Source organism: Lepisma saccharinum, chromosome 16, assembly GCF_977018435.1.
Source record: "Lepisma saccharinum chromosome 16, izLepSacc3.1, whole genome shotgun sequence".
Classification (NCBI taxonomy): Eukaryota; Metazoa; Arthropoda; class Insecta; order Zygentoma; family Lepismatidae; genus Lepisma; species Lepisma saccharinum.
In genome coordinates, this window is record NC_139244.1 from 50,573,784 (window position 1) to 50,591,538 (window position 17,755).

The 17,755-nt window shown below is 38.7% G+C and overlaps 1 protein-coding gene across 1 annotated transcript in view; it reads left to right on the forward strand.

The window, feature by feature from the left end:
- Positions 1-17,755, forward strand: part of LOC146000071 (arrestin domain-containing protein 3-like) — a 216,138-nt gene that overhangs the window by 185,977 nt on the left and 12,406 nt on the right. Inside the window, exons 6-7 of the mRNA XM_083137399.1 lie at positions 5,261-5,458; positions 14,044-14,158. Of these exons, the coding sequence (XP_082993525.1) occupies positions 5,261-5,458; positions 14,044-14,158 (313 nt within the window). The remainder of the gene's footprint in view (positions 1-5,260; positions 5,459-14,043; positions 14,159-17,755) is intronic.

A 17,755-nucleotide genomic window follows, 5' to 3' on the forward strand; every position in this document is an offset into this window, starting at 1 on the left:
TTGTACTAATGTCGTCGGCTTCTGCACGTGAGTGCTAGAGTCAACAGCTTTTGAATGTGAGTACTAAAGTCATCGGTTTCTGTACGTGAGCGCCAGAGTCAGCGCTTCTACAGGTGAGTACTAGAGTCAGCGCTTCTACAGGCGAGTGTTAGAGTCAGTGGCTTATGCACGTGAGTACTAGAGTCAGTGGTTTATGCACGTGAGTACTAGAGTCAGCAGCTTCTGCACGTGAGTAATAGAGTCAGCAGCTTCTGCACGTGAGTAATAGAGTCAGCAGCTTCTGCACGTGAGTAATAGAGTCAGCAGCTTCTGCACGTGAGTAATAGAGTCACCGGCTTCTGCGGGTGAGTAATACAGTCAGCACTTCTGCAGATGAACGCTAGAGTCAGCGGCTTCTGCATGTGAGTACTGAAGTCAGCGGCTTCTGCATGTGAGTACTAGAGTCGGCGGTGGCGCCATGATTAATCATCTAGGGCTGCTGAGGAAGTGCGGTGTTGAAAGGAAGGAAAACGTAAAAAATTACAGGTGTACTTTTACTAATTCAATCAAAATACAGAGTTGCCGAGTCTAATTATCCTGGAATATTCTAATTCTTTTAAAATTTTGCACCAGTTTTGCGTGAAAAGACGATTTTTGTGATCACAAAACATGCCCTTTAATACAAGGGTTGGATAAAAAGTAATGGCAACACTGCTGTCCCGTGAAAGGGGCGAGTCACAGCGCCACAACCGTTTCGTGGTTGATAAAGGAATGTAAGACGAGGAAGTATAGTGAGTGGGAGCGATTGTATGTTATTCAGTCAAAAACAGCAGTGCTCTGAAGCAGAGGATGAGAGTGCAAGCGCCCTAACAAAATGTTTAGGCAAGAAGAACAACGTCTCTTAGGCAGGCGGTCAACGCAGACTACTACTGCATCATCTTGCAACACCAGCTTCGTCTCGCAATAAGAAGGAAGCGACGGCACGTTCTGGCACGGTGTCCCATCATCCTGCTTCACAATGCAAAGTGTCACACTGCGAACACTGTGACGGCGCTCCTGCATAACCGGTAGTGGGAGGTACTGGAACATCCGCCGTTTTCACCGGTATGAGACCGTGTGATTACGACCGTTTTGTCAAAATGAAGGAACCACTGGGCGGGAAGCACTACGACACGCGCGAAGCCATCATAACGTGCTATAGGGCGGTCACTGCGGGACATCGACAGAGATGGACGCGCTGACGGTGTACGACGCCTTCCATACGTGTGACAGAAGGTCGTAGAGATGAGGGTCGATTACTTTGAAGGAATGTAACACGTGCTCCTCTGCCAATACAGTCAAGTAGCAATTATATCAGTGTTGCCATTACTTTTTATCCAACCCTTGTATAATTCTTGAATATTTTATATCGAACTGGAGTAGATTAATTACACACTGATATTGATTAATATTTTGAAGAACATTAAATTATTACAATTTTCAAGTATCGGTATCGGTGGGAATCGGAAAGAGGTTCGGTATCGGCATTGGTATCGGTTGAAAGTTGTATCGGTTGTATTCATACGTGTGACAGAAGGTCGTAGAGATGAGGGTCGATTACTTTGAAGGAATGTAACACGTGCTCCTCTGCCAATACAGTCAAGTAGCAATTATATCAGTGTTGCCATTACTTTTTATCCAACCCTTGTATAATTCTTGAATATTTTATATCGAACTGGAGTAGATTAATTACACACTGATATTGATTAATATTTTGAAGAACATTAAATTATTACAATTTTCAAGTATCGGTATCGGTGGGAATCGGAAAGAGGTTCGGTATCGGCATTGGTATCGGTTGAAAGTTGTATCGGCTCAGCCCTCAGTTTTGTGTGAAGATAAATAGAAGCAGTAGACAAATTATAACAAATATATTTAAAATCGTTTATCATTTATTTCATTATTAAGGTCTACTCGTAAACAACTTCATATGAATGCTTCATGATATCCTCATCTCCTCTGTACACCCCTGGTAGGATCCAAAACATTACGTCAGCTCTTCGAGGAAAGATGTGCGAAGAATTTTCTCCAATTTCTATGCAGAACACTGACATTATCGTCTTAGACACGGCTGTCTGAGTCTACCAGTCAGCGAGCCTGAAAAGTAAATTTGCACTATTCGGAATGATACGTTAGGCAAGCATGAGAGCGCTAGAGCTCGTAAGATCGGATTATGACCCTCGATTCTGCGAGCCAGCAGTTCTCGGGTCTGCCACCGCGGCGCTGCATCCCCCTTCCTTCCTCAGCTGACGAGTTCATCGACCCGGGAGCGTAGTAACTCCAGCTCGCCAATAGAATCGGCCACAATTTCTGGCCGAGATAGCAATTTCACCCCGAGAACGGATTATTAGAACGGAGCGACGCTTCATTGGCAGCGAGAGTTACGCGAAAGTTTTGATCTGTTTTGTAACAAATGATACCCCTCTCGAGGAATGGATTCAGCTTTTGTTCTAACTCTCAAAACAGCCACGAGATGGAAGCACAGAACACTACTGGTTTCTTTAAAGCTGCTTGCTACCTTGATTTCATTCATGAAGAGTTATTCAAACGGCTATTCCATAAAAACAATAACGACTTTTGAGAAAAACGAAAGGAAACACGGAGTAGGATGATCCTTTATGGAGATTGAATTACCCCGATACACCATTTAAAACGTTTATTTTGGCTAAATAGTAGACCTTGACTATCATGAAAAACAAGCACAAAAATATATGAGAGCCGTTATTCGATATCTTATAAAACCTGCCTGCTGGCGGTTAAATGCGTACTACAATACAGTGTATATTACGAATGAAAATTTTGAGACTGTCTCAAATAATTTTAAGGTAAAAGAAACTAACGAAGGACTGAAATTAAACGGTGTGACTCAGCTATTAGCATATGCAGATGATGTAGACTTACTGGGGGACAGTGGCGGCTGGTGGTCTGGGTCTATGGGTGTGCACCTTGGCCTCGCGTCCAGAAGGAGTGTTGTTATTCCCACCCAATTATTCCTGCCCGTTTCTGCTAATTGCATTTGTAATCCATTTTATGACTCACCTTTCCCTGATAATGAGACGATCGCAGAGTTAAATTTCATGAAAATTAAAAAAAACATAAGGTCCTGTATTACAAAATCGAAATACCCTAGTGATTTTCTTAATCCATCGTGAGAGAAGATGTGATGTTTGGTCTCTTTCGTCACTTACAAGCAGATTCTCGTATGCACTGAATAAAGAATTGAATTGACTGTTCTGTGGCAAAAATACAAAATTAAACTCTGATTACTTGAAATTTTTGTTTAACTTCCAAATACAAGTCAGAGCGTCTAAATGCAACAATTCCTACGACTTCGTGAATGTTTTTGATTCAAACCACTGACATTTTATAAAACTATTTTTCCAGCACCTGTATCAACGTATTCCACTCATCGCATCTGGCCTTACATGGTTGAATACGCTCATCACTACACGCCACGCCCTCTCCCCTTTCTTTCCCTCCCTCCCCTCATTCGGATTTCAATGCTTTGCTCAGAAAAGCGTGAGGTGAGAGAGATCCAATTTCCCTTGCTGAGAAAAAAAATCCTCAACTTGCAATGATGCATGGGTTGTTCTCGACTCCGTCACATGGCAAGTAGTGGAAAGATTGCAACACTACTTGACGAAGAGGGAACAGCGCATGTCCGTAGCTACTATGTCACAATTCTTTGTGCTAAGCGAGTCCGAAAACCCTTGATCCAAGCCATAAGAGCCTTTCTGCATCCTGTACCCACCTTCGAACACAGCCGCACTTCGGTGTGCAGCTGTGTGCATTTCCCAATTGTGTTCATGCTGGTTCATGCCCATTCGATGCGAGTTACTCAGATAGAAAAGATGACGTAAGGAAGAAATTGAAGGTAATGTGGCCCGGGAATATTTGATGTTTTGAAAAAAAATTGCTTTCAATGAATAAATACACTGCCTCTCAAAAGTTATGTAAGTAGAGAGTGAATCATCTGTACTTAGGTGCTTAATCTGTGTTCTTGAAATAGCACAAAGCGAGGATTTCGTGCAAGAATCATCACACTTTCGTTGAAGATGCCAGCATTCTGAAGGGTTTGAGGTGCATTTAAAAGCTGATACGAAGTGTTTATAACTTTTGTAGGATTATTTTTTATAATATTCGTGTTTCTATGGCTGAAAGAAGACGAATGACAGATAGTGAGCGCTGACGTCCTGTCGGACGCATAAGTTAAAATATACAAAACAGTAATTTTGCCTGTAGTATTATATGAATGCGAAACTTGGTCCCTGACATGAGAAGGTTACATAATTAGAAGTATATAATTTGTATTCATTTCCAGATACATAGAATGATTAAATGAAGAAGACATAGGTGGGCAGGTCATGTGGAACGAATGGGAGAGGAACGAAGAGTGTACAGGATTCTTGTTGGGAAGCCTGATGGTAATAGACCTGTAGGAAGACCAAGACGAAGATGGAGGGATTATGTTGAGATGGACCTAAAGTAAATCGGTAGGGATGGAAAGGAATATATAGATCTTGCTCAGGATAGGGACATATGGAAGGCCTGCAGCATGAACCTTCGGGTTTAAGAAGGCTAGAGAGTTGGTTAGTCTCTAACAATTGTTACGGTTATAAATGCCAAATGTTTCATGACCTGTTCATAAAAATAATATTGAAACCCTGACAATAATTTTGAATAACCTTGTATAATATTTTCACATTTGGGACTATGACCAATGTATGAGATCGATATTCTGACCTAAAAATCGTATCATACTGTTTGCCTCGTCCATGCCTTTCTTGTGATATATCACTAAGAGTTTCTTTTAAGCCTTTTTTGCTTGTTGGCTGGTTCACTAACTAAGCCGTTCGAGTAAAATAGCCTAATTTATGAGTCTACATCGCTTCAGAATCATCCTATTTCAAATACAATATTGGCATTTTACATTGACCAAATGCTTTAAGATTAGTATTTCCTTGTATTTATTGATTGATTTGTTGTTTTAAGTCCACTTTATGCACAGTAGGCTAATCGGGACTGGACCTACAGTTTAAAGTGGGATCCGAACCACTTGTGCCTCCACCGGGTATTGAACCCGGGACCCCTTGATTACAAGGAAACAACGCTACCACTGCGCCATCGGGTGGGCCTCAGTATTTCCTTTCTTTTAATTCGTTATTATTGCCTTCATTATTTGGACTCGTTTAAATAAGCCTTTGCACTTTTTTCATATACCTTTTAATCTTGACTCTTGCAGTATGTAGAGTACTTCATAGACCGAGGGGTGCTTGGAGTGAATAAAGAAGTACAGCATATGGTGTTAGAATATCGCGGTGATCCTGTGAAGCCGAACTCGAGGTCAAAGTGGGACTCATCACAGAGCCTAGTGGTACCTGTGATGCCGCCAACCCTCGTTGGAGTATGCCGCCTTATGCAGATCTATTACGTTCTCAAGGTGAGTGAGTTTATTTTTATGATCAGTCCATCAGTCGTTCCATCCAACCATCCATTAATCTACATTCATTCATCCATCCATCCACATACACTGAATTGTCCATTCATCCAGATTCATTGACATCCATCAACACCCATCGATCAATCTGACACGCATACACCCACATCCATCAATCCATTACCATCCATCCATCCACATCCATTGACACGTCAGCCCTCTACATTCATCGACATACGTCATCACCTACCCATCCATCCGTGCATCTAATCAACATCCATTCAAATGTATCCATGGATATTCATCTAATCATTCATGGATATACATACACCCATTCCTAAATCCGTCGACATGCATCAATCCATCCACACCCATCCATCCATCAATCAATCGACACCCATCCAAATTCATCGATATCTATCGATATTCAACCATCGATCGACGTTCACTCACATCCATTGGCATCCAAATATTAATCCATTTATATCCATTCATGGATCCACTCTTAAATCCATCCACATCCACAGGCAGGTCTAACAATCTAATTTCATGGACATTAACTGGCAACAATTCGTCTTCCCATCCATCAACTTCCGTCCGTCCATCTTTGCAACCATCGATCTCTAACCATCCATCGATTAGCATCTATGCATCCATCGATCCATGGACATAAATTCAACTATCCATATCCATTCGTCCATCGAATCAATTCAACGACATATACAGTATGTAACATTCTTATTCGTACACACGGATTTTCAAAGAAAATGCTTTAATATCCGAAAGGAAATACACTCTTTTTAAATTATTTTTTTTACAATTCAATAACTAATATCATTAGGAACATAAAATCTTACCCAAATTCTTTATAACCAATGACAATAATAAATTAAATGAAACAGAAAGAGAGACATGCCATTTTCTGTGCAACTTTTCTATTCGTACACTTAATAATAAGTATATTCAGAGCAAATTGACTGACAGTTCTAATACTTTGATGCGTATCCTTTGGCTTTAATTACTGCTTGACACCTGTTCTTCATAGAATTAACCAGTTTCCGACATGTTTCGGAGCTTATTTTATTCCACTCGGCTTACACAACAGTTTTCAACTCTTGTTTGGACTTGACGCCTGCTTTATGGACTCGCCTCTTCAAAATTGCCCATAAATGCTCAATGGGATTTAAGTCTGGACTTTGAGCTGATGTTTGTAGTAGATTAGGCACATTCCATATTCGCCAATTCATGTTAACTCGCGCCTTATGCTTACTGCCATTGTCTTGTTGGAATCTTTAGATTCTGTAGATCTGTCCATTTTTTGGGCACTTATGCATACATGACACCATCAATAAACTGGATGGTACCAACACCTTTGGACGACATACAGCCCCAAATCATTAATGACGCACCACTGTGTTTAACTATTGGAACTGTGTTAATGTGATCATTGTCTTTATTTGATTTTCTCCAGACCCTATTTATCTCATCTGACCCGTATATATTAATCTTCGCCTCGTCTGACCACATGACACTATCCCAAAATTCCTGGTCCTTGTGGATATGCTCTTTCGCGAATGAAAGTCTATTCCTGCGATTCACCTTATTTACATACGGCCTCTTTCGTGGTATTCTGCCATGATATACATGCTTCCACAAGGCACGTCGGACAGTTTGATCGGACATCATCTTGCCAGCAACATTTTCTACTAACGGTCGTAACTGAGGAACACTTAGTAGGGTTCTCGCACTCTTTTTAAAATAAAGCGTTCATCACGTTTAATCAATCGTCTCTCTTTTGGTTTATTCGGCACATTCTGTGTTGAACCTTCCTCTGTAAATTTGTTTACTATGTATTGAACTGTGGAGTGTGATTTATTGACTGTTGTCCAATTTTTCTTAACGAATAACCTTTAAGGGCCAAATTTATAATAACATCCTTCGGATCGGAACTAAGTTCCTTCACCTTGCCCATTTCGAACACGCTGATAGACGATAGGCCTACAAAAATACCTACGCCAGCATTCCGCTTGACGGGGAGCGCGCCTGCATGTTCAAACTTGTTACGAAGTTGCAAAATGCACGAAATCGCCCGAATAGCGGTGGCACTGTATGCGAGGAAGATTGAAACTCTTGCATGAAACAGCGTGTTTTTCTCTTTTCACACAAATTATATGCTCTGTTTATACACTTTGAAAATACATTTTTATTGACATTTGTTGATGAAACCTTCATTAACATTAATTTCCAGGTACATAGAAAAATGATTATATTTACTAGTAGATATGACATTTTTCCTCGGAAATTCTATGTGTACGAATAACATTGTTACATACTGTAGCTATCGACATCTAGCCATCCATCGACAACCAACTATCCATTGATCGACACTCATTGATTCCATATTCTTCGACATCCATCCATCCACCCATCGATATCATCCATGGATCCACAACCGTCTCTACATCTGTAGACATCCATGAATCTATCCACATCCATCCGCTCATCGTCATTCATTAATCTATCAACATCCATCGACAACTACTCACATCCATAGATACGCCCATTCATTCAAATTCATCACAATCCATCCATCCATCCATCCATATGCTTCGACATTCATGTTTCCTTCGAAATCCATCCAAAAATCCATGGACATCTATCCTTCCATACATCCACCATAACACTCATCCATATCAACAAAAAAAGCCATGCATCTTAATGCATTGATATCCATGGACACCCATCATTCATCCATCCGTGTATCGAGATCCATCGATCCATCCATCATTTGACACCTTCACATCCATTCATAGACATGTATGCGTCCATATATCCATCGAAATTCATCAATATACATCCATTCATCCATCGATACTCATCCAAATTCATCCATCGATCAATCAAAATTGTTAAATCAACACATCGAAATTTATCCATCCATACATACAAAGAGCTACACTTTCATCCGCGTCCAGAAATTTGTCAATTCATCTTAATTCATCGACACCCATTGGCACCCATCCATCCAGTCGACACTCTTCAATCCTTCATCGATATCCATCCGTTCACAGATCCATCGAAATTTATTCATCGACATCCATTCAGTTATACATCTACCCTTACATTCATTCACATCAATAGGTATGCCCATCCATCGACATCATCGAGATACAGATGGGGATGTGGATCTATCATCGACAATCTTCCACCTATCCATATAGATATTAATCGATATCCATCCATCGAACCGTCTGTTCGATGCAATGCCAAAATAATCCATTTCATTTTCCAGTCATGCATCATTCATTCATAATATGCAATATCAATCAATTCCATTTCAGTATATACCATTTCAGTTGCATATCATGCCATGCCGTTCCACCTATCCATATCAGCCGGTCCCCGTAGTGGAGTGGTTAGCACAGCGCGCTGCCAGGCCGGGGACCCCGGGTTCGAATCTCGACCTGGGCATGGATGTTTGTGAGTGTCCATTCATCAATTTCATCTCATCATCACTCATCCCCATCTTCGCAAATTAGCCAAAAGTGGCACAAGTATCGGAGTAATATAAAGCAAATCAATCAATCAATCACAAACTATCCATATCATACCATGTTATTACATCCATTTTCATCCATGCCAATCCTTGCCATACCGTCTCATCCTATCCAATCCATACCATGAATTCATATCAAGTGCCTATTCAACGCCAATATCTTCATAATATATAAAAATGGATGTATGTATGTATGTGTTTGTTCCGGCATAACACTCTAACCCCTGGAGCAATTTCAACCAAACTTGGTACACACATGACTTACAATCTGGAAAGAAATACTGTGGGAGAAAGACACCCCTGTCACCCCTAGGGGTGGGGGTGCGAAGGGGTGACATGTAAAAATAATCGAAAACGACCGATATGTGTGTGGAATCCATAGTTTTCTGGGTCGCTAAGATGAATACTGACACTCCGAATGCCGTTCAACTCTACGTTCAACGCCTATCGACATGGGGGTGAAAAATAGAATGTCAAAAGTGACCTACATTAGTGTCGCATCCATAGTTTTCGGAGTCGCTAAGCTAATTGGTGACATTCACGATGACATGTAAACTGTAGTTAGAATTAATTATTTTCCTGTCTAATAGAAGATTGGGATAAATAAATACCCGGTCAACGCCGGCTAATCAGCTAGTTATAAATAATTTTCACGTTGGTTACTTCTGGTAAAGAGGCATATAAGGAGGAAGTTTTTAAAATTGTGTTTTTGTACAAAAGCGGTTTGGTCAATACATCTCCTTATCCTCCTTTTGCTACGATCCCAAGACCAAACAAGAAATCCTGTACCATCAATTACCACATTAATTACTGTGATGTTTTCAAATACAAAATTTAGTTTCCACATGAATTGTGCAAGATTTAACTCGTGAAAAACTTTCCCATTGGAGTTGGGCTTCCCAGACTCTCAGGCAAAGCTCGTCTGCTGGATACAGCATTTGTCTTCAGCTGCTTAAGCCCGGGTCGTTCATTCCTCGTGCTTCTAGTGAGATGACGTCACTTAATCACATTGCCAGAAGACGTTACAGAGCAAAGGACCCCCTCTCAATTCAGCTCATGAGCTACACGGCAGAGGCATTAGCTGGGAGCAGCAAAGGAGCTCTTTTGATGTAAGAACGCCTCTCGCTCGAAATCCAAGAATTAAGGACAATTTAGCGAGTGTCTCGCAGAAGGGACCCTCGTCTGACGTACATGCCAGACGGAATCTGTTATGAGCTGACACTCGCATCATTTCCTGCTTATTAATCTTACCCACTGAACCTGTTTACAAGAGATTTAAGTAATTAAATATAACTATTTTAACTAAAAATATACGAAGTACTATTATTCTAAAATAGTTAACCGAGAAACTTATTCTTACTCTTGTTACTTCATGTTTTGATTTACTCTTTGCAACTGTACAGCGTCTCTCAAAAGTCTTAAGACAGCGACATTTTAAACTAGGCAACCAAACTTACATAAGGCGCTGGTGGGTTGCGTGTAGAGTTAGGCTAAATTTCAGGGTTGTCACATGCACAAGGATATGTATGAAATACGGGAAAGGAATAAAACAAAGTATTATTTCGAAACGAGAAATACTTTCTGAAAGGAGGAAAAACGATTCTCTACTATTTCATCGCTGATGAGTCTACACAAAGGAAAAGGGGAGAAAGGAAAGGAGAACAAAGGAAGCGAAAGTGGAAGAGGAAAAGTAGATGAGGGAGGAGAAGAGAGGATAGAAAAGGAGAGGAGAAGTAATGAGAAGAAAGGAAAAATATTCGAGGCGAGATGAGGAAAATTGAAAAAAGAGGTGATGAGAGAAGAGGAGATAGGAGAGGAGGAGACGAGAAGAGTGGAGAGTAGAGTAAAAGAGAAAAACAAAGGAAAGAGAAGAAGAATGCAGTGGAGTCGGAAATCAAAATCAGGAGAGCAGATAAGAGGAGTAGATAAAAATGGGATTAAGACAAGAGGCGAGAACAGGAGGGGAGCCGATATGAGATACAGAGGAGGAGGAGGAGAAGAAGGAGAGAAGAACAGAAGATACTGTAGACGAGAGGAGAGAAGAGGTTGTTGCAGAAAATATCGTCTCAGCGTCAAGAATTGATGCATTCATCAAGCTATCGACATAAAACATTCAATAACATTTTGAAATTCCGATCTAATACATTCTCGGTGCGATATGCCTTTTGGCGGAGTTCAGAGGAAGATAAAATTTACCACGTAAGATTTTTCGATTTTACCTGGTATTACATCACTAAAAACATGAATGCAATTTTCATATTTATAAGAATTATCCAATTTTTCTCCATTTCTCAGTTAGTTGAAACGGAGGTTTTATTCTTTAATATTTCATTGTTAATATCAAACAGAATCATTCTATTTTACATGGCGTGGAAAATAAACACAATGGGATATGTCTAAAACTAACGAAAAGTTTCTGCCACGGGAGGGGTTTGAACCTACGACCCTCAGGTTGCCAATCCTTAACGGAAACCACTAAGCTCTTCGTTTCCGAAAGTAGGTAGAAGGAGCTGACGAATGTGAAATGTAGATGCAACTCGCCTTCTAGGGTACATGGATTGTGTAAAGAATACTTAATTGTAACAAAGAAAACGAAGAACGTAAACATTTATTTGGAATTTGCACATGATGAAAACTGTTCACTTTATTCAATATTTGCATTTAACTCGAGTATGCTACTGAGTTGTTGTTTTAAGTCCATTTTATGCACAGATAGGCTAATTGGGACTGGACCTACTGTTTAAAGTGGAATCTGAACCATTGTGCAATGTGATACTGAGACTGGTTAATGTGTCAGTGTGATGTGATATATTTTTAAATTAGCTGTATATATATTTTGTGTACATAGTTGTAGTCGCAATAATTAACTCAAATCCAAGTATAACACCATTAAGCCTTGTTTGTTTCCATGATATGAAAAATTCAATATGCTGACCAAGACAGAAATTTATTTTATAATAAAACATAAACTAAACGTAACGTTTCAATCTTCTAGCAAGGTCTTCTTCAAGCTCTGCACCAAGTAAATACAAATGTACTGTAACAAGATAAAAGAAACAGGACGATATATATACACACACAACGATTACTCCCCTCCAGACTATTAGAAAGTTGTTCTGGAACAATCTAGCAGGTGGCTTTCATTTGTCAACTGTACTTACACCTAAAAGGATAAACATATTTCATTCCATCTAGAATGTGGTTGGACTCTTTATCTCACGGAAAAAGAGCGTGAGATAAAGAGTCCAACCACATTCTAGATGGAAGAAAATATATTTAGACTTTTACGTGAAAGTACAGTTGAGAAGGGAATGTCCCAGAACAACTTTCTAATAGTCTGGAGGGGAGTAATGTTTGTGTATATATATCGTTCTGTTTTGTACCATGTTACATTTGTACTTGGTGCAGAGTCTGAAGAAGACCTTGCTAGAAGGTTGATACGTTACGTTTAGTTTATGTTTTATAATAAAATAAATTTCTGCCTTGGTCAGCATATTGATTTTTTTCAAATCCAAGTTGTAATGTATGCTATAATATTGGTGAAGATGACGTTGGTATGCCCACATTTGCATGTTTACGCGTTTTCGTCATTTCTCATCACATGCATTAAGATCATAGATAAAATAGCCGAATACAATTCGCCCCTGTATACACCACTTTTGTTCAACGTGCACTTCGACAGAAATTGTGTATAAGTAAAATATTTTCTAATTAGTTTTAATTCTTCTTGGTGAAAGTGAAAACGTTTCGAATTTATTTTACAAAAAGGTCAGAGTGAGTACATCAAAATTGCAATGTATAACTTACACAAAACTTGTAAATACCTTGACTGTACATGCTGCCTTAACACACATTTTCTCTTATTTGGAGAATTTACATACCTGTAGAGATAGAACAAAACTTCAACGGTAAATCAAGTTATCCTCAATGCTGCAGGGTTCTTTATACGAAGTTGAGTCAATACTTGCAATAACGTACACACTTGGTCTTGTCGGGCTTCATCAGCTCCATGGTATAATTTTGGACTGCTTAGCTGCTCAATAACGCCATCTGGAACAAGGTGGATTGATCGAAATCAGGTTGATTTAAATAACTTTAAATGAATAATTTACAGAATAATGTACATAATGCTTTTGTAGATATCAGAATGACTTTTGCTGAAAGTACATTAATTTTATAATCATTTAATAGTGTTTAGTAGGCTCTAAGAAAGGAAAAGAAACAAAATATATGTACTGATGGGGTGAAGCTCATACGAAAGGTAATGTAATATGTAGACGGTAAACACACTTAAATTCCCTTGATTTAAGATTCAATAGTTTTTATAGGCAAAAAATAGCAAACATTTTCTGTAGAATAATGTACAAAATACTAATCATATTAAAACATAAATAGTGTCATTACCTTTAAACTATAAATAAAAATGGCAGCTGATATTTTGCAAATTATCATTAAATGATTGCCAAAATTCAGCTACCAAGACTAAAAAATATTTTAAGTTACAATTATAGAGTACATCCAGAATGTTTTATTTTCACTGGAAGATAAGTTACTGAAATTATGTATTATAGTGTCATTAACACACTCAAGAAACATTTACATATATATTTTTTTATTTTCTTTAATCAAACTGTTCAAATATTTTACAGAGCCGTTTACTGGAAAAAGCCTTTCTATGAAAAAACATATCTACATGTATATGTATGGTGCCGAAAACCATACCAGCAATTTTACGCTTGTTTTTTTTTTAAAAAAAGTAAAAAAATCAATTTAAATAAGAAGAAATCAGATTTAAATTTAAAAAATAATCAAAAATGATTTTTTTAAATAAAAATCATGATTTTTATCCACCCTGATCTGCACCAAATCAAAAAGAAATCACATTGATTTTGAGCGCACGCAATTATAGGTGATTACATCTACAGCCACGATAGTTACAACTAATTAACACTTAGCACTTCAAATTAAAACACTCTGTATACCTTGTTTCTAGACACTTTCTAAATGTATTAAAATATTTGTATATTTTCAGGTTAACCTGGAATTCGAGAAGTCTAGCGAGGATCTGCACATGCACTTTCCTATCACTGTAGCCACAGTTCCTTTCAGAATCCCCAACTCCTCACAGCAACTGAACATTCATTACGGTAAGGTCATTGGGTCATAATTATCATAATTTGAATTCTTGTGGCAATATTAAAGTGTAATGCCTTTTTGTATAAATTTAGTATTATGTCTGGCAGAACTAATGCAGTGACTTGAGGTTACGAAAATATAAGGTTTTATACATATTCTTCGTTTTGCGGCCCTTTTCAAAGCGATTTATCCTTCTCCATAAAGGCCCCTGTAGATGGAGGTCTAGAGTGAAGCTCCCTTTAAATCCTGCCCTGATTAAGAATACATAAAGCGCATTGAATAATAGTGAGAGGAGTGCACCAAAAATAAATTTCAATTGTTATACACAGGGTGGCCTAAAAAAAGTAACAGAAAATTTTGAATTGGTCAGTATTTAAGTTAGTTTAGTTTTGTGGCACCCTGTGACTATTTTTCTTAAATATTCCTAATTGACTTGACGTTCAATATGTATATATATATAGCTTTGTAATGTTAGAATTTAATATTTCAATTATGAGGGTCAGTCAGTGGAAAAGAGGCCGCCGAATATCTCGACGTGTAGATGCTGCGGCTCCACGAAACTTCTGCTACTGGAAAGGGGTTCTGTTGTCGCCCGGTAGATGGAAGTCGCGTCGCAGTCTTGTGTGAAGCAGTGCGAGTGTGAGCCGTGTGAAGTGCAGGGACTTGCCGTCCGGCATATCATGGAGGCCAGTAAGGAAGAGTAGGGGATAAGTCGTGCGTTTCCTGGTGACCTCAGTGATATGGCCGACGGCAAGTCCCTGCACGTCTGCACTTCACACGGCTCACACTCGCACTGCTTCACACAAGCCTGCGACGCGACTGCCATCTACCGGGCGAAAACGAAACCCCTTTTCAGTGGCAGGAGTTTCTTGGAGCCGCGGCATCTACAAGTCGAGATACACGAGGTGGCCTGTTTTCCACTGACTGACCCTTATATTTCTGAAGAAGCTCACACGAAAAAGTTGCAAGATGTAGAAGCTGTGCACTGCTTGCCTCGTGCTATTTATTTTAAAAACACAGTATGAAATTAAATAATTCACACCGAAACCTCTCAGCGCTACGTCACTTCCAGTTAATGCATAGCCAATAAAGTGAACTCAGCGTGAGTGTACAAAAGTTTTGTAGTTGTTTTTAGAGCTTTCTTACAATGGTCGTTTTCAGGCACGTAGCCAGGGGCAGGGCTCGGGAGGCTGAAGCTCCCCCCGAAATCCTACAAATATCTAATTAAAATAGTGCATAGTGGAAATTAATTTTGCTTCTTTATCAGGATAGTAGTTGTATTGATGATATTATAAACTCAACAAATGATGAGCGCCCCTCAGCCAGATTTGACTACACTTAAACCTAGCTCAACATGCCCATATGAGCTTTTTGCTCAAGTGTAGTACCCCGTCTAACCCAAGATTTTTGTAAAAATGCCCTCGGGAATTTACCGAAACTACAGTGTACAAATGATGAACCCCCTCAGATTGATTGGGCTATACTTACAAAAGGCACTTCTGTGAGTTTTTGTCCATAAGCTAGTTAAAAATAAGCCCCTCTTGATATTTTTTTTGGATACACTTAAAACTAAGCCCCCCTCACACACACACACACACATACATACACACACACACATACCCCCCTCACCCTCACCCACACCCACCCACATCTACACCTATACATACCCCCTCATACACACACACACACACACACACACATACCCCCCTCACACCCACCCACACACATACCCCCCTCACATACACACACACACATGTAATGCAAGAGCTATTGCATCATGCTGTGCAACAAATTATTATCCAATATTATGCAACAAATTATGATGCAATAGCTCTTGCATCATGCTGTACAACAAATTATTATCCAATATTATGCAACAAATTATTAGGCATGTATTGTTTTCTAATTGCTTAATTATGACATAATATGATGATGTGTTATATTCTGATTGGTTTATTGTTTCAGAAGTTTTAATCCGTGCTTAGGGTATATAAAGAGATTTTGCACTACATATCAGCCAGTATTGTGAGAGTGGCTGAGGAGTACAGATGTGTTGTTACAGTGCTTTTCATACTACAGGCCTGTTTGGTTTAATATATAATTATTCATATTAAATATATTTCTGGTATATTGAACAAAAGGGTTTATATTTTGTATAAAAAATCTGATATTTGTTACATCCAGCTTGTTTGTTGTAATCTACTCATATTTAGAGTCAGGCTTATATCTGTCCCAGCCTGTTATACAAAAATCAATACATAACAAGGTCATTGCCTTTCTAGGACATGCATGTCTGAGCAGGTATTTGTGCTAGGTCAGTGTAGATCAATATTTATTCTCTTTTTCCACTTGTAGGCTATTAGCTTTACAACCTGTCATTAGATAAGCATAGAGTTTTGATTTAAAACCCAAAAAATTTTATATAATAAACCGAGGATAAAAATTAATAATATTAACATATTAAATATACACAAAAAATATACAAAGCACACAGCTGAACAAAATATATATATATTAAGTACAAAATTTTGAATTGAACCCCAGGAAATCTTATATAATAAAGCAACAACAAAAATGCCAAATCAAAAATATTGCAATCAGTGTAATAAGAATATATCCAGCCCCAATTGGGCCAAACACCAAAAGAATTGTAACCCAGACAAATGCAGAACTCCCACTAAAATATGTCCTAAATGCCATAAAATATTTAGCAAGGCATATTTCAATAGACATGTAGGCTCTTGTTCTGCACAGTCATCAACATTGCCCCCACAACCATCTACATCTGGTCTGAAAAGAAAGCAAGAAGCACCTGTTAATGCTAGAGCAGCAAAGCAGCCACGCTATGCACCTATCCATAGTAGTTTTAATGGCCAATTAAGGGATTACCGGTTTGTATCAGAGCCAAGATGTGGTATTAAGAATTTTTTGAACAGTATAAATCCTGATGTGCAGGCAATTCTAAATGCACAAAATGGCTCTTATAAGCTGTCCTCAAATTGTTTACACAATATAAGAAGCCAAATGGCACAAAATTTACACAGCCCCACATAACAGAAACTGTACCTGTATATTCAAATGCAAATTTAGACAAAAAAATAAGCAGTTTGATAGATCAATTGAATATTAAACACACTGAATTTGCTGGAAAAGAGTCAGGATGGAGCCTATGCGGATCTCCACACAAGTTATATATGAATATTTCTGAATTCAGCCCTTTAGAAGGATCTACATATCTGCCATTACCTGCCAATATTAAAAACAAAAGAGCCGTGGTTAACATAGAAAATACCGACCAGAAATGCTTTTTGTGGTGTATTTTAGCTGCTTTGTATCCAGTTTTAAGGAATCCTGAGAGAATAAGTTATTATAAACAGCATGAACATATTTTTGATGAAGCAATGAAGGGCTTAGAATATCCAATGTCTGTTCAGAATATTGATAAATTTTGAAAAAAAAAGGCCAGGGATATCAATGGCAAACAATTATCTATTAATGTTTTTATTTGTTCCACTGGCCGTGGCAATTGCTTAATAGCACCTCTCAGAATCAGTACACTTGATGATGATTCTGCTGTTCCGATTGATCTGCTCTTAATTGAAGGGGAT